We start from the raw sequence: 26,298 nt of genomic DNA, 5'->3' as shown, positions 1-26,298 counted from the left end.
TGTATTCTATGGCATATTTATTTCTGGTGCAATAAAGCAATGTTGTCAGTTATTTATCAGTTTTCTCCTAAGCAAGTAAGCTTTGATCTTGTGGTGAATATGTTTTATATATTCCGAATGGTGACTATAACTAGTTGAGATAAGAAAAACCACCCAGATGAACAAACACAGTTCTCAGAGGGACAAGATAAGCCGATCTGAAAACACATGTAGAATAGAAAGGGCCAGAAAGTATTTGGAACATTTTTAGTGATGAAAAAGTGAAAGTGACTATCCTGCTTTTTGCTCTTTCTGTCAGGATACCAGAAATAAGTGAGCTCTTTCCCACTTTATCTTATATTCTTCAATGCTTGGTATTATTAGAATTTCTGATTTTTCCTAATCTGACAAGTTTGAAAGTTTGTTGTTACTGTTTTATGTTTTGAGAATTTGTAGAATTTTCAAAATCGTAGTAGTAATCATTCTTAATAAAGTGTGTTGGAAATGCATTTCAAAATCTGAACTATAAATAAATTTCTACACTATATGGTTTGTTTTCATTGAAATTTTGTTAAAAATTGCCTGGAATTCTTTGGAATTTTAAACCTTTCACTGATGTGCAACAGTGCGGACAGACAAAAAGTCTTCATAGAAGAGACTAAAGTGTCAAAAAATAGACAGCTATATGTATTGAAATTTGGTTTATGAGTGAAACGAATTTATGTCCTCACTCGCATGGGATAGTTACTGATGTTTCAGCATAATTGTTAAAATGTGGTCATTCACCACCAGAAGTTTTTTGGTTTAGATTAAAAAATGTATATGTTCATTTAATTTATGGAATAAATGGATTTAGAAATAAATTGGGATACTATTGGCTATCCATATTGAAAAGAACAATTTTTGATAGGAAAAAATCCCTATCAAACACCATAACAAAAATATGTTCCATATATATTGCAAAATGTAAATATGAAAAGAAATCTTTAAATCTTCAAAAATAATTACAAGATCAATACCTTACCACACTGAGGAGTTAGGGAAGAATTTCTTTAAAATAACATGAAAATACACACCATCTTGGAGATACTTTGGAGGGCAACTTGATAATACATGGGAAAGCCAAAAGATATCCCAACCCTGGGGTCTACTTTTAGTTATACATTGAGAAGCCCTGTTCACTTTGCACACAAAAGAACTTGCATAAGGCATTTACTACTTCAGCATTCATAAAAAGTTAGGAACAACCTATATAGGCATCAGTTTGATGGGGAGAAATACATCTGTGGTATTTTCATAAAATGGAATGCAATGCATTAGTTAAAACAAATGGAGCAAATAAAAATTTATACAAAATCATACAGAGGCAGATCTTGGCATTTTCCTCTCCAAATTGATTGGGTCATCTATTTCCTGTGTTCTGCACACCAAGGGTGCTGAAGAAAAAAATGCACATTTCTTCAAAGACTATTTTTGTGAATGTGAAAATGGGGAGCATTAGATAGTTTTTATAAGATTACTTAGTAAACTCAGAATCTTTTAGAAAAAATACTGTCTAGAAAATAGATAGAACTGGAAATAAGTAAAATGAGCTAGACTGTGAAAGATAAATACCACATGTTCTCATATGTGGAATCTAGACCTAGAAAAAAAAAGAATGACACAAGTGTAAGCCATGGGGACTGGTTAGAGGTGGGAACCAGATGGGGAGAGGTAAAAGGAAAGTGTGTGTGGGGTATGTATGTGTGAATATGTTCTATATACTACATATGCATGTATGAAAATCAAATTAAGCCAGTTAAAAATCATTTTAAAAGGGGGGAAGATGGGGTAAATCAAGAAGGTGAATTTCACCTAAGTACATTATATGCATGCATGGAAATATCATAGTGAAACCTTGTTATAATTCATATACACTAATAAAAAAGAGAGGAAAAATCTGCCTATATGTAATCTGTTGTATTTTAGTATCTTTGATATACTAAAGAGTGTGATCTTAGAAAAAACCCAGACACATTTTAGCACTTGAACTTTAGCTTTCAAAATTGTTACCTTGTCCTAAATTTATGCTAAATTTATACGTGATAATGTAAAAATTATTAATTCATGGGAGCTTTTAGAACTCCCAGAAAAGAAACATTACACATGAAGGGTGAATTAAATATATATTATTTTCAGTTTTCTTGGATCAAACTGATATTTACCTCCCATGATTAGGTCTGACACTTATGTTAATCTGAGTTCACTTTTACTCCAAAAGGCTTGTTAGTCTTACATCTATTTCTGATTTTGGTTATAGAAATATTTTCTCTAATCCATTAAATTAATACTTATCTTTTTCTCACTAAGGTTCAGGTGTCTCCTCTGGGCTTGAAGTATGTTTCTTCTTTTCACCTTTGGTTTTACTACTGACCATGACTGTACCGTGGAGTTAAGATGGTACTGAGAACCAAAAGAGACTGGTGTCTGTCTAGAAGTGAATCGTTTTTTTTTTCTCCCTTAGATTGGGCACACAATGTTGATGTTGAAGAACACATCCATTTGGTGCTCTTACTCTATGGTCAGTTTTAATTTTGCTTATTTATTTCTGAATAGGACATCACTCATATTTCCCATTTTTCTTCTTTTTTGTTTGTTTGCATGAGCCACAGATGGTGAAGTAGTTAATGTGAAAGTGTTAGGGTCAAGGGTGATAGTGGTGAGGTTTTAGTAGATTAATCAAGGAGTTATTTCCTTGAGACAGGGTTTCTCTGCATAATTCCAGTTGGCCTAAAACTTTCAATCCTCCTGCTTCAGTTATCTGAGTGCAAGGATTATTAGCAAGCTCCACCACATCTAGGTTCTATTTCACTTTTTGATTTGAAGTTGGATTGTATTGTTGATGATATGTGCTGTCTTACTGGGGTCCTATTAGAATACAATTTCTTTTAAAATGCCTTTTAGCATTTTAAAATGGGTGGCAGGGATAGCTCGGTGGTATAGTACTTACCTAGCATGCAGCGCTGCAAAAAGTGTCTTTCATAGAAGTAATTATATTTTCTTCAGAGGCATCCAATTTATGTTTATTTAGAACATAAATTGGCAAATGCTAACATGCTAAATCACAATGTGGAGTGCCATTTGAGTTATGAGAAGTGCAGTACCTCATTTCTTTGACTGGTTTTTGTTGTGTGGTAATTGTTAGGGAAACATCTGGTTACTGTCACATACTTCTGTATCCGATCTCATTGCATGACATTTTGTTCTGTGACATTTAGTTCCATCTTGGGACTTGGAGTTGGAAACCTAAAATTAAGTTCCATTTTCAACATAATAATAGAGAATTGTCCTGGATAATGACGTTTGAGGTTCCCAGTAATTGGATTTCAACACAGCACGTTGGAAAACAATAATAGCAAATTGTTATCAGTGATTTTCTTCACAAAAATGCAAATACATAGTCATGACTCAGAAAGTATTTGGAAAAGCTACTCTGTAACTTTTTTTTAGCTTTGAGAATATTATTCTTTCATTTGTGACTCAAGAAAAATTTAAATAAACTCTTTTTTGGCAAAGTTCATATATCTACACACCTCTCATTTTCTCTTCATAATACTTTTAATTTTCTGTAACAATACATTTTGTAACAACATAGTTGTAACACAACTGTGTTTATCATAGAGTCTCTCAATGGTTCTTAAATAAAATAAAAAGAAAATGAACTTAGAGAATTGGCCTTTTGCCTCTGCCTGATTGTGGGCACAAATGGTTAGATCCCAACATGCCTCTAACTCACATCCTGAAACTAGATTGATATATCCATTCTTACTCTCCTATAGTGGTACTTCTCTCTAAGGTAGTCCTAAAGATTTCTGTTTTCCTCATTAATTTGCTCCAAGAAAATCTTCTGTATCTTCAGATGTCTTCAGTAGACATATTAAACTTATATGTTACTCAGGTAAAAACTGAGAAGATTGTCATTCAGAAGAAAGGTAGTTATTTGCTACAGTTTTCTCAAACAGTCCCTGCTATAGTTTGAATGTGTCCCCCAATTTCATATGTTGGAATTTTAATCCCAGGGCAACAGTGTTGGGAGGTGAGGCCTAAAAAAAGGCATTTAGGTCATCCTCAGGGATGAATTAATACTGATTATAGAAGATGCTGAGTCTGTGAGTTAGATCCCTTGCTTCCTTTGCTCTCCCTTTTGCCTTCTGTCATGGATTGACACACCAAGAAGGTACTGATCTGTTATAGTCCTCTTCACATGGAACTTCCTAGCCTTTAGAACTGTGGAAAGCAAATTTCTTTTCTTTCTAAATTACCCAGTTTCAGGTATTTTGTTATAGCAACACAAAGCAGACAGTCCCCACCTTAAAAACAAATAAACCACACTTATTGGATGTCTTAGATCTAGTTCCAGAGAAAACAGATTGGGATGCAGACCCATATGTAGGAAGTTCTTAGGAGAGTGCTCTTGGAAACATCTGTGGGGAAATGAAGAAAACAGTTGAAAAAAGGTAAAAATTAATGATGACCCCAAGTCACAAAAAAAGTCTCAGCTGATTCTGATCCCACAGGGGATGACCTTATCAAATTATCCTCCTTTGAGCAATGGGGCTAGGTATGTGTACCTCACATGGATCCTTTATTGGATGTGGCTGTCATAGTGAACAAGCAAGTTGCTTTCAGTAGAAGGGGAGTGACTGCATCTTGGCAAAAGGAACATATATAACTTTTCTAGAATCATTCACACTAGCAGTATACCTTTTCATTCAAGGGAACACTTTGAAACATAAGTCCCTTCTGATTCTTAAACCAAACTTCCCAAACTTCTTGCACCTTGTCTGAAGTAAGAAAGCTGTCCATGCCCAGTACTTTTTACTTTATTTTGATCTCTCTCCTGATTCTGCAGGAAGCCCGTCTTCTCATGAGGAAAAATTGGGATTCAGAAACAAAATACTTCCCCATGAGCCAGTCCAATTCCAAGTAATCCACACTTCTGAGAGAAAGAATTTTAGTGTAAAATAATGGTCTAGTCAATAGTCAGAGAAAGGTTTCTTGGAGACAAAAGAAACACTACACAAATTAAACTTAAAATCTGTGTATGTAATATCTTGAGTGAATATGGAGTTTGGGGGGGGGTCCACTCATTATTTTATCTCATAAGGAAATTTTTTTGTAGATTTTACAATTGACCAGAAAAAAGAAGAAAACTCACATGAGTTGAAGACTCATCACTCACCAGGCATTATACAAAACAGTTAACAAATATAATATTTTTAATCTTTATAACCATATCAAGTGCTAAAAATTTTTACCAAAGTTCTTGGGATATTCATTTCTACCTTAAAGGGGATAACTTTACTACTATACTTCTAGAAATTGGCAGAGACAGAATTCAAAATATGTTTCTCTGATTTAAAAGTACATGCTATTCCCCTCCCAAAAGTATCAATAAGGAGAAATATGTCATTAAAAGGAAACAGATTCATCATCCTTAGAATTGCATTGCTGAATAATTGAACACTGGGTGGTAATGGACAGAGTAGTGATTTATTTTCTGTTGTAGACTACCTATATAATAGACAGAAGAGTGCTTTTGGAATCAGGAGACTTGTTGCTTCATTACCAAACAGTGAGCTCTGGCAAAGAAAATGAACTTCAATCTTCTCATGTATAAAATTAGGATTAAGTAAACTAAGTGAGGCACAGAAAGGCAAATACTGCATGTTTCTCGTGTATTTTCAGAAGTCATAAAGTTGATCTCATAGAACTGGAGAGGAGAATAGTGGTTGCCAAACCCTGGGAAAGGTTGGAGGGTGGATGTGGAGACACGGTGGTTAAGGGTACTGGGGCATAGTTGGATAACAGAAATAACTTTTGATGTTCTATAGCACTGTAGAATAACCATAGTTATATGGCTGGCCACAATTAATAGCTAGTAGAGAGCATTTTGAATTTTTCCAACACAAAGAAATAATAAATATCTAAGGTTATAGATGTGACATTTATCCTGATCTGATCACTATACAATGTATGCATGTATTGAAGTACCATACTGTACCCATAAATATATACAATTACTATGTGTCAATTAAAAGTGAAAATATATTTTAAATATTAAGATATTTAAATAAAACAATAGAGATCAATATCTCAACTAACTGCTGCATTTGATGTAGTACACAAATCTTGCACAAGTTTTGTGGTGAAGGGACATTGTTGCATCTCACAGTTTATTTGTGATATGTTGAGTATTGAATATGCCTATAACCACAAGGATGGATTACCATTGAACTTCCCCAGTGTGATTTTATTTCTGTTACAAAGGTCTATTTTATAGAAAGTATGCTAGATTCTTTCTTATTTAAATACTAGTAGAACAAAAGAAGATGGAGTTTCAGATGGTGAAGAAAGAAGGATGAAATACAAAATAAAATACAAAACATTGTAGGAGTCCTGCATATTATTGGCATCACCATTAAATAATCAGAGAAAGATGAAGTTTTGACCAAATAGACATCCCATAAGATATTTTCCTGTGTGAACTTAAAATTGCATAAACTCATGGTCAATTTAAATTTGTAATGAAATGAATCACAATCAAAACAAAAACCAAAGTTATGAAAATTGGAAATTATAAAGATGAGAAATGTACAGACCATGTAAAAGGGCTTGAATAAATGAAAAGATGTAGTATGTACTTGGAGAGAAGTCAATATTAATAAAGAAATTTATTTACCACAAACTAATGATAGTTTTGGCCATCACAACTGATGAGAAATTATTGGCATCCAAATATTTTACAATCTACCGGGCAGACTACCATAAAACGTCCATAGTGCAGAGTTTGAGAAACTCATTACTTAAACAATGTCTTCCACAGAGAAAAAATCATTAAAATATACTCTTCTGTAGAACAAGTATAGTTAAAAACAAAGTAGAACTTGTTTTTCAGATTTTCAGTTTATATATTAAATTTAGTTTTACATTCCTAGAACACTTACTATTTCAGACTTTTGTGTTTATCAAAGGGAATGATAGATTTAAAAGTCTGTGATATACTGGTACTGATTAATATATTACATTGTTCATTGTTACATTGTAAATGGTAATGGTTCTGTAACATTTTAAAAAATAAACAAATTAGGAAAGGTTTTTGGCAAATATGACTGCATTTACAAGGACCCTTATAGTTTGGGAGTATATAACATAAACATCCCTTTGGGGTTTTTTTGTTGTTGTTGTTGTTATTCTTGGTTCTGGGTGCATTTACTAAAATTTTGGAGAAGGGAGCTTATACTATTTACCCATCTTGCAGTTACACTTAGTTGGATTATAAGAAAAGAACCATTTCAATAATGCATTTGGATTCATTGAATGTTGATTCTGCCATTCAGTGGAGGACACTAAGACTAAAAAGACAGAAGTTAGGATGGTAAATTATTGTGAGTCCAGATACCTGTCTCTGGAGTAAACTGCCATTCATGAAATGTAATGTCACTTGGACCAAAATACGCTTTGGAAGAAGCTAAAAGTTAGTTAAGACGTATCCAGTTTTTAAGAAGAAGTCTACTCATATAAATATAGTCTTCCAGTGTTCTACTATGAAGTGACAAATACTTTCACAGTCATGACTTTTGATTGTGTAATTTCAAATATGTTTGTGAAAATATAATTATTCATAAAAATTGCTACAAGCAATCAAGAATTAGTGAAGGATGCCAAAATAGATTTATAACTTATATACTGGTTTGATGATATTTTTGTTGCTTTTATTCCTCTAGAAAAAAAGGAAAATCAATATTTTTAAATATCAAAACTCCTAGTAGGTGTCTATTCCAACTCAATTTCTTGTCTACATCAAACTCATCAAACTGTATGTGGAGACATATATCAAATGTAGTTATTTGAATCTATTTGTGGGGTGAGACATTAGGAAAAGTATATGATAAATTTGGTGATAGAAGGAAAATGTGGCATGATCATGGCTATGGGTTGAAAAGTGAAGATTGGGCAAAACTTTCCATAGGCTTTTTTAGTAACTTGCCTTAGAAACTTGTTAAGATTTCTTTGTTGATATAAAAATTGCTGTTAAATGATTATGTTGTACTGACTGAAAGAATTGCAATTACAGAATATCATACAACAACATATCTTAAGACAATGAATTCTATTGTCTTAAGAAATATGTCTTGTATCTGTTTCTTTAGGTTTCCGTAGCAAAGTATTACAAACGGATTAGTTAAAAACCAGAAATATATTTCACAGTTCTGGAGGGTGAATATATGAAACCAAGGTGTTGGCAGTATTGATTCCTTCTGAGGGAAGTGAGGGAGAATATGTGCCAAGTTTTTTTCCTAGATTTTGTTGGTTTGCTGCCATGTTTGGTTTTCCTTAGCTTGAAAACTCATCACCCTGACCTCTGCCTTCTTTTTTACATGGTGGTGTTGCTGTAGACAGACTGTGTCTCTCCAAAAAACGTATGTTGAAACCTAATCCCTGGTATAATTATATTTGAAGGTGAGAGCTTTTGGGAGATCATTAGGTATATGGGTAGCATCTATGATCCAGGAAGTAGGCCCACACTAGAATGTGACACTCTTGGCACCCTGATCTCAGACTTCCAGCTGATAAAACTATGCAAAATACATTTCTGTAGTTAAAAGCCATCCAGTTCATGGCACTTTGTTATAGTAGCTTGAAAGAACTAATATCATTCTTCTGCATGCATGTCTGTGTCTAAATTTCCCATTTTCATAAGGACACTGTCGTAGTAGATTAAGGGTATACCATACTTTAGTATGACCTCATTACATCTGCAGTGACCCTGTTTCTAAAAAAGGCCACATTCTAAGGTGCTAAAAGTTAGGACTTTAATCCTTAACAGTCCCTATCATCTGAAATTTTTTCTGTGGTATTTTCCAGTATTAGGAATGAATTATTTAAATGATTAAAAAACATAAGTTTTAGTACTAGGGAATATTTAAATGTGAGGAGAGAAACATCTTTTTCAAAGAAGCATAATAAGGAGTATACAATAATAATCTAGTTCCTAGCACTAACAGCTTGCAGCAATCTCTGCTAATATCACTAAGGAGATTTTAATTCATTTGAAGCAACTGAAGTACATGATTAGTCCCAACAAAATCTGCCTTTTTTCTTGTGAGTCTAATAATGAAATCCATGTCACATCATTGATATCACTTAGCATTAAAAATGAGGAGAAATGAAAAGATAAACTGTTATAATTGAAATGTGCTGATTTGATGTTTTCTAGGAGATCTTAGAAGATGGAATGCAGAGTCTTCTTAGGCTAAGATGAGGAGAAATGATTGCTAATATTGGCTTAAAATTCCTATTTAGTTTCATTTTGTTTCCTGCACCAGAGTGAGCTCAAGTTGTAAAAGGCAATTCACATCCAGTATTGAATTTATCAGTAAGACACTATTTGTATCCTTCAGTGTTTCTCAGTTGGAAAGCTCCCTAAAGACAAATATTTTTCTTAAATACTTTTTATAGATTCTGGCTTAAATACCATATTGAACATATTGATTCATGACACTGGAAAAACTGTCTATGGGGAAGTCTAGTGTTTAAATACCAGATGTTAAAATATTTTTAATGTTGAAATGAATTGATAAGTGACCCATAACCCTAATGCTTCCCATAACCATAAAAAGCGGTCTTTTCAAATTTTATAATACCTCATGAAACACTGGTTTTAATTTATTTCTCCTTGAAAGACCTCTCTGAGAATATTTGCATTGTCAGCAGCTTAAATTGACCACAGAAATGATAACTAAATAATTTAGAAAATTGTAGGATGATTTAGGCATTTAAGATGTGTATAAGGTAATTAAAACCAAACTTTAGAAGGGCTAAGGCCATACTGCAGTTGGTTATTCTACAGCTGGGGTCACTGCCTAAGTTGTACAAAGGCATATGTTCAATTTACAGTTGTAATGAGGAACATGGGATGTTTTGATTCTTCATTTGTTGTGCTCATCTCTAGAGGATGCAATTGCCTACATTTAAAAAACGAACATAGGCTCTTTTGTGGAGGATAATAAAAATGTGCAAAATAATACATATAATACATGCCACATGCATGTATGGTTGGCATATGACTCTTCTGTAAGTATGGAATTGTTGCCCTTAGCTGCTATCGTGATTTAAGATCATGGAATTGTTCATTATTATCCACTTAGGAATGAGACCGGTTCTTTTGATTGCATTAGTTTGATCATGATTACTCCATTTTAAGTAATGCACGGTGTTTATAAATGTGTTTTCAGTAGATTATTCACTTAAAAGTGCATTTTGGTTTTTTTTTAATCTGAAAAACAAAGAGAAATGTAGGTTGTAAAATTTTCCTTTGTCTCATGTTGAATTCATACATATAAATAAAAAATGTAAAGAAAGATTTTTCCTTTTTTCTTTGTTTTGTGATTTTTAAAAATGAATGCCATTGGGGTTCCAATTTTTTTGATGTGTTGATTTACTTGAAAATTCCAGTATGTGCTCTAGAGATAAACTTAAAGAAATACTAGCAATATCACATTGCTGATATTTAGTAAGAGGGACCAACTCTTATTTACTAAAAAATTGCATTCATCCCAATTATCTTTCTATAAGGTTTGCTGAACCACAACGAACCAGGCTATATTCACAGCCCTAATTTTGGTTTAAAACAAAACAAAATGAGTATAATCTTTTCTTTGAAAAAAATGCATGAAAGAATGAAATTTTTAATTTCTTTGATATGGACAATTATTGAAATTGGTATAAAATACAAAAATAAATATTTTTAAGTCTCTTTTAAGTAGGTGTACCTAACAATTGTTTTTGTGCCTGCCCAGCACTGCTTTTTCTTCATGCCAAGTTCTCCACCACTTCTGATCCTTGGTCTGTCAAAATCTACACCTTGCTTCCTTGTTGTCATCTGAGTAAAAATTGACCCATCACTTAACATACTGATTGGTTCAGAGATTAGTGTGTTATCTAAGCCTGGTCAGTGAGGGTCATTCCTAAGATATTTCTATTTTGGGATCTTGATTTTAAAAAAAGGGGGGGGGGGTGTTTCGAGTTTGGAACTAAAGCAAGTAAATTGGAGGTAAGCAGCAGCCAACCACAGAAAGTCAATCTGAAATAAGAAGAAATAAGTGTCTGAGGGAGCAGATATCTGCTGGTTCATTGTCCAGTTCTGGTAGGATTTAGAGTCACCCCTTTCCCTCAGCACCCTTCTAAGATATGTCATTTTTCTTCTTAGAGCTTGGTTTAGTTGAAAAAGTCTTGTCCAGTGAAATAGACAAGAACTAATTGACATGTTATTTTAATGTGTCTGAGGTGTTTTAATGTATGAGATTATCTTCTATTAAATATTTCAAGATTTCTACATATCTTTATTTAGACAGTTTGATTTACTAATAAGAAAAAGTTTAACTTTACTTCCCCGAATAATAAAAGCCTGAATTAACAACATCCAAACTGTTATAACTGTACAGTGTAAATACTGATACATTTAAGTTGTATCCATAAACTTGCTTAGGTCCTAGAAACAACCTGCATTATTATGTATTTTTTTTCTCTCTACTTTTTGAATCAAATTCATTGGCTTCTTCCATCCCTTGGAAATCACATTTTGCAGCCTCTTGGCTTTCCTCTAGAAGTCTTTCATTGTTTCACAAGGCATCATTGTTTTCATTTCATTTTTCTTTATCCACTGTGTAAACTAGGTGGACCCAATACTTAGTAAAACTGAAAGCATTTGGTTGTTATTAGAGTAAGGATAGCCGACTCACACGACTCACACATGCAAAACATTAAAGAAACCTTACAAATGTTTGAGCAATTTTTTTCTGTTGTTGTTGTTTGGTTCTGTGGGGCATTTAACCACATCCTGCCATGCATACAACCCTCTAGCTTCTTACTTTATTACCAGGTAGAGTTTTAGGCTAATAAATAAGGACAATATTTTGATTTTCTTTTCCCAGCATCTTTATTGTATTTTTTTAAAATGTAACATATTATACACTGTTCAGCCTTTTGGGAGGTAGGAGAAGGGAGTGATTCCGTACCTTTAACCGAGTCTCCTAAGAACCAACATTCTCATGGTCACGGCTTTGTGGCTGACACACCTTGACTTCTGGGCTAGGGCCCACACTTCCCACAGAGCAGAACTCCCAAAATCTGGATTTTTTTTTTTTTAAAAACTACAACATTCAGAAATTGAACTTCTTTTCCTTCAGTAGTTGCAAAAGGGACCAGAATTCTCTATCAATATTGAACAAAGATGCCATTTTTAAATGCAGAAGAATCTCATTACTCCTTACCAAACTGTTTCTGTATTTATCTCTGATGGGATATGTGTGGGGAAGGATGTGGGGGGGAGGGGAAGAGAGGGTTTCTATTTTTGGACACTGAAAGCTTTGATACATTTTGCTAGAAGCTGTTTTAGTGTCTTGAGTACTGTAATGATGACTGTTTACACATAGCCTCTTTAGTAATCTAAATGACTATGTGAAATAAGAATCCAGTTTGTGCCCTATTTGCTGTTACTGTGGTCATCTAATACTACATTTGTCTCACCAAACATTTCATTTTGGTTGTGGGTGGTCCATGTTCATGTGTCAGGTGCAATTATTATTTTAAAATAAAAGAAAACAGGTATCTAATTTCCATAGGAATATATTACATTATAGCTCTCAGGCTCAGCTCCAATTAAATTTTAACATACAGAATCCAACCACAAAATTAAACATTTTTAGAATCCCATTTGTCAGAAAACAAGTTGGAAGCAAAGTATTATGAAATACAACTTTAGCCAAACCAAAGAAAGCACTGTACCTCAAATGCATTTCTTTTGAAATACCATCTTTTTAAAGGAATCACAAAAATATAAGTTACTTTATGGGAAAATTTCTTAATAAAGCTAATTTTGAAATGACAGATTAAATGGAAGCACTAGTTCAACACTGGTACAAATAAATTACAAGAGGATCACAAAACACCAGACTTTCTAGAGATTAAACTTTAGTAAAAAGACACATCTGGCTAGTCTTTTCCTTGTACCAAAATACTGTGTCCAAACAATAAAAACAAACAGACTTTTTCAAAATAAGAAATATGAAGATAAAACTGCAGCATCAATATAGTCTTATAGTTAGTTATCACTTAAAGTATTTAGAACAAATAATATTTCTCTACATTTTAAACAATCACTACAGACACTGCAAATAAGGCTTATGTACTTATTTAGTGGAATACAATGTGATGATGACTGGTAAACTTATGTACTGCTTTCTATACCTGCTCTAACAAAATGAATTTTGATATGGTTACATTATGGAACCTTCTAAAGCTCTTTAAATTTACAGAAGATAAGTTTTATTTGGTTTTGTAAAGACTAGATCATACAGTTTGAACAGGCTTTAGTATATGGTTACACATATACCAGGATATAGTTGCTCAGTTTAAGCCCCTGGGAGAGTTGCACTTCATACCAAATTCCTTGATGGTCCTTTTGGGGAGGTGCATTATATGGAACTTACAAAGGGTTCTTATATATGTAGACAATCTCTTCATCATTTTCTGCTGTTACATGTGGCAAGAAATCATTAGTAAATAATGAGGCCAGGATACTAAAATGTATTTAACAATTAATTTTCCTTCTTTTAGTGTATTCTTGGAGATGAAGTGATGTATTGAAAGAGAAGAATTTAACTTTCTGGTCTATTTTTTAGGAAAGGAAGCCTTAGGAGTAATACATGTTGTTAAGTGATGGCACATCTCTCACTCAATCTATGGCATTGCACTGCCATATTTATTACTGATGATTCTTATTGCAGAAGTGCAAATTAAGTCGACTGATAGCACATGGGGCACTCATACTGCCTCCCTAATCTCATCTCCTAGTTTTGAAGTGTTTGCCAAGTTTTCAAAACACTTTGTCATAAACATGCATATGGTGTGCCAAAGAAAAAGAGAAGGTAGATCAAAGGGCAGCTGCTGAGGATATTCTTTAAAACCCCAAAAGATATTTAACATCCTATTAAATAAATAATTTAGAAAGAAATAGAAAAGGATGAAGGCAGAATGCACAAGCATACCATACTATTTGTACTGTTAAAACAGTTTCACACTAACATGTTTATATTTTTAAATCCTATCCAATTCTTCCACCGTGCCACACCCAAACCTTCTTTGGTTGTGCAGATGATACGACCCAAGTGCTTTCTAGTAAATGCTTGTGTGTCTTACTGCTCATTGAATCATTAGGCTTGAATGAGCAAAGAAAGTCTTTGATAGGAGTCCATATTCCATAAATAACTTTCCTGAAGATCATTCAGCAGATTGTTCCATGTTCTATCTCAGAGGTTCAAAAGCAAAAAGTTTAACAGCAACAACAACAAAAAACCCTCCACAATGTGGTTTGCTTGGGAATAACTTCCATCCAATTCGATCTGCCTATATCTTGGTTATAAGGCATGACAGAGCTAATGAAAAGAACATCATATGTCAGCAGTGAGTACAAAAATCTCCAAAGCAAGTAGACATCTGCAACGTGTCTTTGCCTTTTGTGCTACTGTCTTCATGAGGAATAGCGAATATTTTCTGGCCAAAGAGCCTTTGTTTCTACTGCATCCACAAACATTGCCTTCCTCTAGGAGTGGACCACCATTGGAAGAAAGTGAGCTGAAGTGTTTTTCCTTCGTGTTTTCTGTCCTCTTCTGGGAGCTCCTTTTCCATTCAGTGCCACATACATTTGCCTGCCATTGTGCTGCCAATTAAAGGATGCATAGGTATTGTATCCATTTTCCTCTATCCTCTCCTTCAGCTTACAGTCATTGTTAAATTCTTTCTGCAAGGGAAAAATATAATCTTTAATTCCTATGCTGATGGTGATTCCATGTGGCATGGGCTATCTGAGGAACTACAGTTAACAGTCTTGCTTATAGTTGCCATTTTTACATGGATTGCGCACATACAATACCAACCACACAAGGGTAAAACTCCTAACCACAAAGCAGATTCTGTGCTTGAAAGCACATGGCTCATGTTGATCAATCATCATAGCCACATATTCAGGCCCTTGTTAAAAAAACTGGCATGCTTTGAATATGACATAGTTTAAGTGCCTAGAATTACTGTCAAGAAGCAGACATCCCATAATATTTGTGATGAGCTAATAGTAAAGATAGTGTTATAATCCTTTCTTTTATGCCAGTCTATTTGGGAGTTAGCTATCTCTCTCTCATTATCACATTTTCAAATAAATATATTTCATCATTAAAATTAGTTTAATCTTTTATTCTAATTAAAATTGTTTACATATTCTTCCTTCATATAAATTAACATTAGCTGACATCCTAAAAATGTTGGTTTTTGACTGTATATGTGTATCTTTGTCTCTTCAAAGAATATTCACTTGGTGGTCTTATCCAATAATTTGATGGTAGATCAAGGAGGGACCTGTGAATGTTTAGTAGATATTTTAAAAGAGATCAGGTCTGCCTTTTTTTCTTCTTCTTTTTTTTTTTTTGTTCAGAAAATTTAATGGAGAAAACTGAAAAATGCACGATTGCTAAGTGGCATAAATTGGTAGGGTATCTGTGACTTTTCTTGTAATGAGGGCAAGCCACATGACTTTCTGTTCTAAATAAGGATGGTGGTGAGAAGATGCAGCTAGTTCAATGATGGCCATTACACATTGGACTTAACAATGATATTAATGCTGTCCTCATATCTCCCAAGTGTGCTCTCACTTTATCATGTGTCGAACTCCTGTGCTCAAGTGCTCCGCCTGCCTCAACCTCCCAAGTAGATGGGAATACAGGTGTGCACCTCTGCACCTGGGTCCAGGCATGTTTAATGAAAAGAAAGCAAAAAATGCCTCAAAATGATTATGATGTGAACCCCTTAAATGGAACCATTTTTAAAATGTCCCATTGCTCTTTTGGGCTCATTATTAGAGGGATATATATGACAGACATGTGATATCTGTATGCTAGATATCTATCTATGATATATATGTGAGTAATTTAACTAAAGTTCCTCTGTCCCTCATGCAAAAAGCACTTATCCTGGTATACTCAACTTCCCAAATGAAAGTGGACCTGGTACAAATAAAATACATGACTAATCTATGTCCACACCACTGGTTCTCAACTTGAAGTTACTGATCCAGCAGCTTGAGTAACACCTGGGACTATTTGCTAGAAATGCAAATTCATGGACCTATCTCAGTCTCACAGAATCAGACAATCTCAGCCACTATTCTGTTTTAACAAGCCCTTCTACTGATTCTGATGGATACTCCAGTTTGAGTGCTATGGGCCATCCTTATGCTAATTAAGAAAGTAAGTTTATGTGCACATTTAAAGTGAAATTCTTTTTCGATCCTATGAAAAAAATAAAAAAGACACAAGATCTGGTTAGTGAAAATATGAGATTTTAAGTGAACTGTGCATAGGTTTAATTATTATTATATGTCCTCCAAAATACAATTAAGTTTTTTTCCTTTTTTTATTGTTGTGTTGTGTGGGGGGTACCTTGTGTTGTTTACAGTAGTTCTTACAATATATCAAATGTATTGTACTTGAATACACCCCCTCCAGTATTCTTCATACCTCCCTCCCCCCATTCCTGGAATAGTTTCATTTTTCCGTTTACATACATGTGTACATAGTATTTGCACCATATTCACCCTCCTTCACCATTTCCTCACATCCTCCCCTTTCCCTCTAGTAATACCCCAGGAACTCAGAAAAAAACTTAAATTAATTCAGCATTCTTTTGATCTATTTCTGGGACTAATGCAATGAAATGCATCCATAGTCATAAACTAATCTATGTCAGGCAATTAAGAGACAGAAGTATAGCTCCTAACCTTATCACAAGGCTGCTATACTACTTCTGGTCCCTCCTTACATTTAACAATTAATCATTCTGCAATTATTTCATATTCATTAGCACTTTTCCTATATAGATTATAAATTACTCAAAGTTAAGACTCATTTGCTATACTCCGGTCTTACGCTTCTTCAGTATGTCAAACAGTATCTGCCATAGTTCATATGACTAATTGACAAATACTGACAAATTTCTTCTAAAAATCTGAACATGTTTATAACCGTGTTTTAATTACAACTGCAATTTTAATTCTAAATAACTACTTATTATTTTAAGTGAGACCTAAGTCTAAGAGAATTAGTCTAAATGAGTTTGACGTAAGAGTGCAGAGGTGGTGGGTAAACTACTATGGAACACAGGTATGGGTCTACCCAAGGCATTGACTGATTGCCAGCTCTTTAAGGACCATACTGCAAGGAAAAACATTTTTACGTACATCTATGACATTCAGGCATAATATGAATTGATGACTATCGTCAAGGTAAATTGAATTCCTGAGTTCACTGAATAACCTGCTAAATAGTGCATTTCTTGATGTTTCCCCATTTCAGATTTTTAACAAAATGCAAAACATCTGAGTCCCTTTTTTATCTTCAGCTGTCACACACACACACACACACACACACACACACACACACACATAATACATGCTTCTCTACTCAAGATCTTTGTTTTCAATGAATCTTCTCCAAGTAGACTGCAGTTCCCATGCCAATCTGACCAGATGCTTCCGTGAGAGTCTGACTGGTTAGCAGTTCAGCACATTCACAGACAAATGCCGGCAACAGCCTGTGTGGTAGACTAATGGGTGAATAACAGAGGAGATTACAGAGTTGGACAAGCTGCTTTGCCAGCCCTTGAGAATCTGGTGACCAGCCCACTGTGGCTCTATTTACTAGCAATAGAATGGTAACAAAGATACTCAATGTCTGGAGGAAACATTCCAAAACCATGGTAATGATGTAGTGCAGTGGATTTTGAAAACAAAAGCAGAATACTTACTGAGCCATAGAGTTTCCCCTTCTTGTTCATGGCTAAGTAATAGTTGCTGTTAATGGCTTTGACAGCAACAACTCCAATTTCCACTGATGTTATCTCCAAGATACCTAAAACACACAATTTAAAGAGGGATTCCAGTAAAGAGTCATATAAATGTACTTGAAAGAAAGTAAAATGAAACTATTCAGTATATTTTTGACAGTTTTAAAAGCAAAAGGCTTAAAGAAATTAAGAGAAAAAACCCAAATAATACCTGTTTAAGTATGTCAAAAACTCAGCAAATATTTCCAGCAAATACAGGAAACAAATAGTAAAACTTGAAAAGGTTCCCTTCCTTTTTATTCTGAGCATATACAGGAAAATATTGTTTTAATTAAAATGCTTCCTTTTCTAACTCTGCATTTTCAACTCCATAAATATTGAAACAACTCTGCTCATCTTAGCCTAGATTTCACAAAACTTATCAGAGCCCACATCTGTACTGTGGTATTAAATAAAATCCATAGCACATGTCAGTGATATGTTGGCTTTACCCAGTCTGCAGAAACATTGGTAAACTATTTTTTCTTTGTAGTACACTTAGATAAACTAAATCTCTTTGCTATACTTAACTGATAAATTCATTTTCAGCAAACGTGTTGACATTCTGGGATACAGACTAACTAATCTTAACATCCACACTGTCTTTAAAATAACAGAAATCACTACTCTGGATTTGGTTTTTTTTTTTTTTTCCTAGAAAGAAGAAAAAACTGGGGGAATTAGTAACTGAAAGACAAGACCTTTTCTCCCTAATAGAGAAGTTTAGACTGGTGCAGCTAAAGATAATTTTCTTTGAAAAGTTTGTAGGTAGCTGTAGGGAAGGAAGGTTTTTCATATTGTACTCAAAGAGCTCACCAGTTTCAGGTTAGGAAGGTCTCAGGAACTAAAACTACTTATTTCACAACTCTTTAGAAAGCTTGCTCAGGGTAGAGCGGTAGCACTGTGATTAGTTCTCCTGGAGCCAAGAGGTCTGGTTTTGACTCCTGGTTCTGCATTTATTGGTGACTGGTCATGGGAGAGGTCACTGAACTTGCACATGTCTCAATTTCATCTCTAAAATGGGTAGCATAATAGTAACTATCTCATAATCTTGTTGTGAAGAAAAATAAGGCCACACACACAAAGCTTAGTATCTCACTTATTTTTGGAGGGAAGCTTTCCCTTAATAGTTTATACACTTTGGAACTTTTTCAACATGTTAATGTAAATACTGAATAGAATAGACAAATTCCTACTGGTGTAGCCTATAAGATCTGAAAGTCAATTGTAAGTTATCATGTGTTACCTATCACTAGAAACACTATACTAAATGTTGTCTGCAAAGTATGGGTTCATACTCTTTCCAGAGGGAGAAAGTGGCTTATTCTTAAGACATGAATGTCTTCTTTCCTCCTTGTCTTTCCCAGGCTGGCCTCAAGGAGGCTAATAGAAATGCTAGAACCGAACACCTCCAATTGCAAAGTAGAGATTTATGGAAAGACTACATGTGGCAGACCATTCTTTCCATGCATCCTGTGGAACATGTCTGACCTAATACGTCTTCATTAACAGAGTATCTCATTGTATTTACAAACCCAAACCAAGGAAAGATTTTGAAGGATGAAGGAGACAGCATATATATTTTTAGCATCTCCTTCCCTTATCCTGACTGTTGCTCTTGTAAACACACATGCACAAACACACACATATTTATTGGGATATTTCTAAATATTCTTTCTTGTACTTTATTCCTTAATTTCCACAACAGCCCTTAAAGAGGTATATTATTCTCTATTACAGATTAAATGAACTGAAGATACTAAGGTTATGTAACTCACATACAAGGTGATAAGGCGACATAAATCAATAATGATGGACCTAACACCTAAGCCTCTGGTTTTTAGTCTATCTTGTTCTCTGCCTCCAAATTTCCTCTCCATAACATCTTCCCCTTCTTGTCTATTTCTACAAGGGGATCCTATTGGAAAACTATCTACATAATGACTTAATGTGCTATTTCTCCCAAGGATGTTGGTATGCCAAATAGGATAATGTCTGAATTTCTGAGAAAAAAATATACTTTCTCATAAGCAGATGATATAGAGCAGGGAGGAGGTAGAATTCTGTAGTAAAATATTTAGGGTACTGTTTACTTTTCTTGCTCCAGAGCCTAGTACCTTCAGTTGATAGTTTCCAAGGTGTTTCTTATGTACCCTTGTGAAACTAAATGGAAAAGAGAGGAATAAAGAATGATTTTAGCAAAAAATAAGCCAAGATTTCTGAAAGCAAATGACAAGTAGTGGATTAAGATACAGGAACTCAGAATTTAAACAACTGATCAACCATTTTTCTGCTCTACAACTAGTTCAGGCTAGCATGAAAGTTTATTTATTTATTAAAATTTGTATAGTTAAATTGACACATAGAATGGTATTTATTTATGGGGCGTCCATGTGATGATAACACATGTGTACATTGATTTATGTTCAAATCTTGATATGCTCCTCAAACTTGAAAAGGACTTACTATCCCTTCAAAACAGAAAAATGAGCCAGGGACTGGAGGTGTGGTTCAAGCAGTAGAGCATCTGCTTTGCAAGCTCAAAGCCTGAAGCTTGAAGCCCTGAGTCACAAAAAAAAAAAAAAAAAAAAAAAAAGGATCCAGGTGTCATGGCACATGGCAAAGAATCCTAGCTACCCTGGAGGCAGAGGACTGCCAGTTCAAGGCCAGCCTGGGTTACATAGCCAAGACCCTTTTTTTAAAAAAAATTTGTTTTTTAAAAGAAGAGCTAGGTGATAGAATACCCTTTTCCATAGGTCAGTAAGTTAAAATTTGATGATCTTATGGGTCGTGGACAATGACTGCATTCATTATAAATACCTGTGAATGTGACTTTCTGAGAGACTGAGACTGGAGGACTTTTCTACTTTTCATAAAGAATTTCTCCAGTTTTCTTTGTTCTTTGGCGAGGATGATCAAGTTTTCTTATAAAATTAATTTTGGAAAGCAGCTCCAGAACTTTGTTTGAGAACTGTTATATCAATAGCCTATAATTTTATGAGTGTATATTTTGGTGTAAAATTCAAAGTCAATTGAAGGAGCCTCCTGACAGAAAGCAAGTGAAGAGTCTACTGGAACTCTTTATGTTTCTTGTAACTTACATGACTACACCTACAATTATCTCAAAATTAAAGTTATTTGAAATTCACTGTTTTGTTACTCAAAGAAAGTAATACCCTGGGATTATATCATCATTAAGAGAAAACATGAATTGTAGGTCAATATTATGTGAATTTAAAGAAATATTCTTGTAGTGAATTTCCACGATTGTCCCTCAAACGATGAATCTCCCAGTTGATATTGTAAGTCTATTTAAGGGCTTTGGACAGTTTATTTCAAACACAAAGGGCACTCTTTTAGGAACTGGAAATTCAAAATCAGATGTTATGATTTTTTTCTGGAAAAGTCTGGCTTCTATTGAGAATAAAAGACAAATACACAGAGAATTACCATAAAACATATTATGAGACAGTGAGTGCTACACATTGATGGGAAGCATGGAGCAAAGAAGCTGGGGCACCAATGTAGACTTACTACTAGAAATAAGAACTGAACCGAGTTTTGAAGGGTGGGGAAGAAGTATCCAGGGAACAAAACTGTTAAGGTGAAACAGTATGGCAATTTCAGAAAAATCACAGGAAGTTTGGTTTACTATCTAGAGTATAGGCAATAGGGCCCACGTTGTGAAGTGTGACGCTAGGACTTAAGTGGTACTTAGGCTTGTAACATCTCCTACAGATAGGGAGTATTTTACCCAGAGTATGTAACTGTTTCGTGAACACATTAGGGGAAGAAAGCAACATCTAGCAAATTCCTTTAAGTAAAAGTAGCGATCTTTAACGTCTACTTTAGGTTACCTTTGAACATTAAAGTTGGATAATCAATGTTACATTACAAAAGTGATTGTGACAAAAGTTGCTCTTCCCAGGAGCAAATGGTTCCTAAGGACTCATCCTTAACACGTGAGAGAGAAGGATTTTGCAAACTGATGAGCTACACTGGGGAAAACCCTTAAAACTCACAATTTCCATGCAACTTATTTTCTCTTTTTAGTTTTCAGGGTGTGTGTATATCATTGTTAGTGCTGTCTTTTAATGAATGACTGAGTAATTAATCTGAAAAGGCAGCCATTTGCAAGTGTCTTTTCCAGTGTTTGCTCTTAACACTTTAGAAGAGGAGCGTCTGATCTAGTTTGTCCCCAGAATCATGTTGTACAAAGACCACTTCTCTTTTGGAACTAATTAAGAGTAAATGATTTATTGGTTTGGATGGAAACTTTCTCCTTAAATATTTTTTTTCATGGACACAGAGGAGAAGGTAAAAGACAAACTCAAGGTTTGTTTAATGAATGGATATAGATAGGGAGAAAACTACATGTGAAAAATAAAATGAAATATTGTTATTCATTGTTAGATAGATAGAATATGAATATATAATGGAGTTCTAGAGAATGAATAAATTAGTTTAGATAAAATGTATTAAGCACCAATGTGTGGAGTTGGTGTTAGGTCTCACTATGAATCAAAATCTTTATCTTCCAGGAGTTTTAAAGCTGGATGAGATAAAAGACACCAGTAATTAACTAGATACAATACAAAGATACACTACATGGTATATGAAAGACAAAATGTGCTGTTTGGCTTTAAATCATTAAGAAGTCTTCCTGAAGGAGGTAAAGTGGTGTTTGAAGTGAATCTTTTAAGGGAGTGGTTTTAATAGGTGGGGATTTGGGAAGTTGAAGGGGAATACTCCAGAGAAAAATGTGCATGAAAGAAGGGGATGAAAGAGCTCAACATGTGCTTGAGACACAATTTGTCCCCCTCCCCAAAGCACTCTGTGGTGGTCACTCAGCTAAGACTATGGCCTCTGATTGATTGAGTAGCAACAGTGCTTTCCAGGGTGGGGAAAGTACTTAAAAAGTTATTGGAAAACTTGGAAGCAGTTCAATAAATGTCAGAGTCTCATGATTCAGAATCAATTCACATCTGCTATTTTCTCTAAACATTTTAACTCAAAAGAGACTATAATGCTGTGTAGTTTCATAGTTTTAGTCAATGTGTTGAAATATATCATGATTAGATAATGTAATACATAAATGATTAACTTTCAAAAAAGTAAATCTAAATCTCTTTCTCATGAATTATAATTAGAGTCCTGAACAACTCTATTATATCCTAACATGGAAAGACCTACAGACTACAGAACCACATACATATGTGGTCTTCTGCTAAGAATCATAGTAGGTCTCATCTCCTTCATTGTATATCTTCCTTAAAGAGCCATAATAATCACGTGGTCTTCATTTATTAAATTAGAACAGTGCACAGTTCATAATTATGCCAAATATATTCACTGAAAAAAAATGAACAAATGAATAGTTAGTTCAACTACTGCCTCAGTAAGGCAAAAGTGGAAATGCATTAAATATAGAAATTTTTTCTTGTTGACAGGGGAGTTTTATTTGTAATTTTTTTTTAGCAGTACTGGGGTTGAACTCAGGACCTCATGAAAGCATTCTATCTCCCCAGTCCTTTTGCTTTTAGTTTATTTTTCAGGCAGAGTCTCAGACTTTTGCCCAGGTTGGGCTCAAACTGCTGTGTTCCTATCTTTGCCTCCCAAGTAGCTGGGATTGCAGATATATGCTACTATACTCAGCCTCATATTTGTGAAATCTTGAAATGAATTAGTAATTCCATAATTAAATAAAATTAAAATAAAAGTAAAAGGAAATGTCCAAATGTGTGTTTCAAAGGAAAAGTCAGTGAATTAAAAGGTACAAATACTTGGTATCAGTTATAGATTATTATAAATCTAAAAGTCCTTTAAATTTTCTAAGTATACCTATAGATCTGTAAATACTTGTTATTATGATCATATGGAGAGGAGTTTTTGAACATGGATTAGAAAGGCTATTTAGGGTATGGGATTGTTGATAAGGGAACATTGATTCTTGGTTTAAAAATGAATTTAAAGTAATAGAGAACACAAAAATAAGAATATGTTAATCTCACATGTCACACACCTTTGTATCTTGCTCAAATCTCAATTAATCCTTACAACATGTACCAGAGGTAAGCATTATGTTCTTTAAATGCTATAACTGAGTCTTGGAAAAATTAAATAAACTGGCGACAAAATACCCACTTCGGTCTGGTCTATTTGGTGTTTGGTTCTAAAGTCCCTTCTCCTTTCACATTGTTAAGATTTTACCTGATAAAACTGATAATAGTAATATAACACAGACAATAGTAAACATAGTTTCATCTACTTTAAACACTTTTCTCTGTATTTTAGCAAACACTTGATTATTAGACTTTAGAAGTATTTTAAAGAAGCCTATCATTTAGTCAACCTCTGAAATTGATAGCCATGTAGGACTATGTAACTAATGCTTTTCAGCACTGAGACACTATTTGTTAAAGAAAAAAAGAATTTGGTATCTAAGTCTTTAGGGTCACTAATTTTCTCTTTTTCATGTTTAGAGTTTACAAAGCAAAATTAAATGTTTTTCTTGTTGACTCAAGGTCACCAGTTTAGCTTTGATGACTTTTTCTGCTGTGCAAGTAGAAAGCCCTCAGAAACTCTGAGTACTCATATTAAAATGAGCTGATAAATGAATATATAAACTTGTTAAACCTGAGTCATATGATGAGCAAGTTTGGGAGGTGTTCCTTTCAAAGTAGAAGACATGTGTTTTTTGCATAGATATCTTCATATCTTTTTTTCTGATGCATTCTTATTAGTTTATCAGAATGGAATCTATACAAATAGTATAATTCTAGGGAAACTTAAAAATATCTATTTTTATGTGTGTGATAAAACAAGCCTATTTTCCCCAGAGTTGTAAAAATTATAATAATCACATATTTGGCAAATAATCTAATCAGTTATAATTTTGCTTCACATAACACTGGTCTTGAAAAAATTATATGGCAATTAATATTTTAACTGGTAGGCAGTTCATTATGCCCTTGAATTTGTCAAAAACATACTCCACTCATGGTTTACCTCTAATATGTCTAATAGATTCTAAGCCTCTATGATTATGCCCAGAAAAAAGTACATTTTTTCAAGATTTAGGTTTTCAATACCTAAATAATTTGTATACTAATAACTATAAATATTTCAATAACAACGTTTTGTCTCTCTTTAAATGTGAAACATGGTTGAATTAACTGAAGCCTAAAAGCATTACAAGAGCTACGGAGTCTTGCACAGGATACAGGACCTTCCTGAGCACCGTGCTGAAAGCCTTGACTCAGCCCTAGCCTGGCTTCCACCTGCACTAGGTTCTGTCCTCAAAGGTGACCCCCTAAGGGCTCCTACTGATTCTCTGCTCTATAAAATGCAATGCTACCAAACTGCAAAATGTACCTTGTCCCAGCTCACCCGGGGAGCCATTTTCAGTTATGCTCTGACTTCCCTCCTCTAATTTTCCATGTTCACATAATCTCTCTCTTTTTATTCCCCACCCCCAACCCCCTTTTCACCTTCTTTAACTGTGGGAAACTTTTTTGTTTCCTGCTGAGATTTGAATGTGTCACTCAACAATTTGTGCATGAGAAACTTAATACTCAAATTCCTCTGAAAATGGTTTTTAGAGGTAGGACCTTTGGGAGGTCACAATGATTGGATGAGGTCATGAAGGTGAGGCTTTCTTGATGGCATCAGAAGAGAGACCTGAGCTGGCATGCTTGCTCTTCCTCACTAGGTGATGCTCTCTGTCATGTAATGATGCAGCATGAATGCCCTTACCAGGTGCCCATGCCTTGACGTTGTACTTTTTAGTCTCCAGAACTCTGTTAAATAAACTTCCATTCTTTATATGTTATACAGCCTCAGATATTTTGTGACATCAACAGACATTCCCTACTTGCTCTTCCTTTAAAAACCTCAGTTACCTATTTCCTCACTGAAGGTGAGCTCAGTTGATATGGAGTCAGCCTACTACAATTGTTGGAAGAACATCTGATTTGTTGCCTTTGGCCATTTTCCATTTCTTTTTTTTTTCCTGAGACAATTTAAAATATCTCACAGAGATTATAGAGTTGAAAATTGTCACCAAATGCACAGGCGTCACATGTCTGGCAAAATAGTTCACAAATAGTTGATACAAAAAAAGGAAGAGAATGGTTATTGAAGTCTGCTTAAGGAAAGCACCTAGCTGAAGGGTAACAGAACTCTGTTAGTGTCTGTTAGTTCAAGTTCTACTTTAAATCTGTCTGGGATTAAAATACCATTCATCTTGCTGTCACATCTGTAATACTAGAGTAATGACATTCTGATAATCATCTCCTATACAATAGCAATGAGACCACATGCATAGACCTGCCTAGGATGGCATTT

The 26,298-nt window shown here is 34.3% G+C and overlaps 1 protein-coding gene across 1 annotated transcript in view; it reads right to left on the bottom strand.

The window, feature by feature from the left end:
* Nucleotides 1–11,402: 11,402 nt before the first annotated feature.
* The window catches only part of Fgf10 (fibroblast growth factor 10), an 85,416-nt gene continuing 70,520 nt past the window's right edge, over nt 11,403–26,298 (bottom strand). The window contains exons 2-3 of the mRNA XM_020155402.2: nt 17,875–17,978; nt 11,403–14,821 (exon numbers count right to left, since the gene is read on the bottom strand). Coding sequence (XP_020010991.1) covers nt 14,624–14,821; nt 17,875–17,978 — 302 coding nt within the window. The 3' untranslated portion in view covers nt 11,403–14,623. The remainder of the gene's footprint in view (nt 14,822–17,874; nt 17,979–26,298) is intronic.

The sequence above is a fragment of the Castor canadensis genome, chromosome 6, assembly GCF_047511655.1.
Source record: "Castor canadensis chromosome 6, mCasCan1.hap1v2, whole genome shotgun sequence".
In the NCBI taxonomy this organism is placed as follows: Eukaryota; Metazoa; Chordata; class Mammalia; order Rodentia; family Castoridae; genus Castor; species Castor canadensis.
The sequence above is the reverse complement of the archived record's forward strand: the minus strand, read 5'-3'. Positions and strand labels throughout refer to the sequence as shown.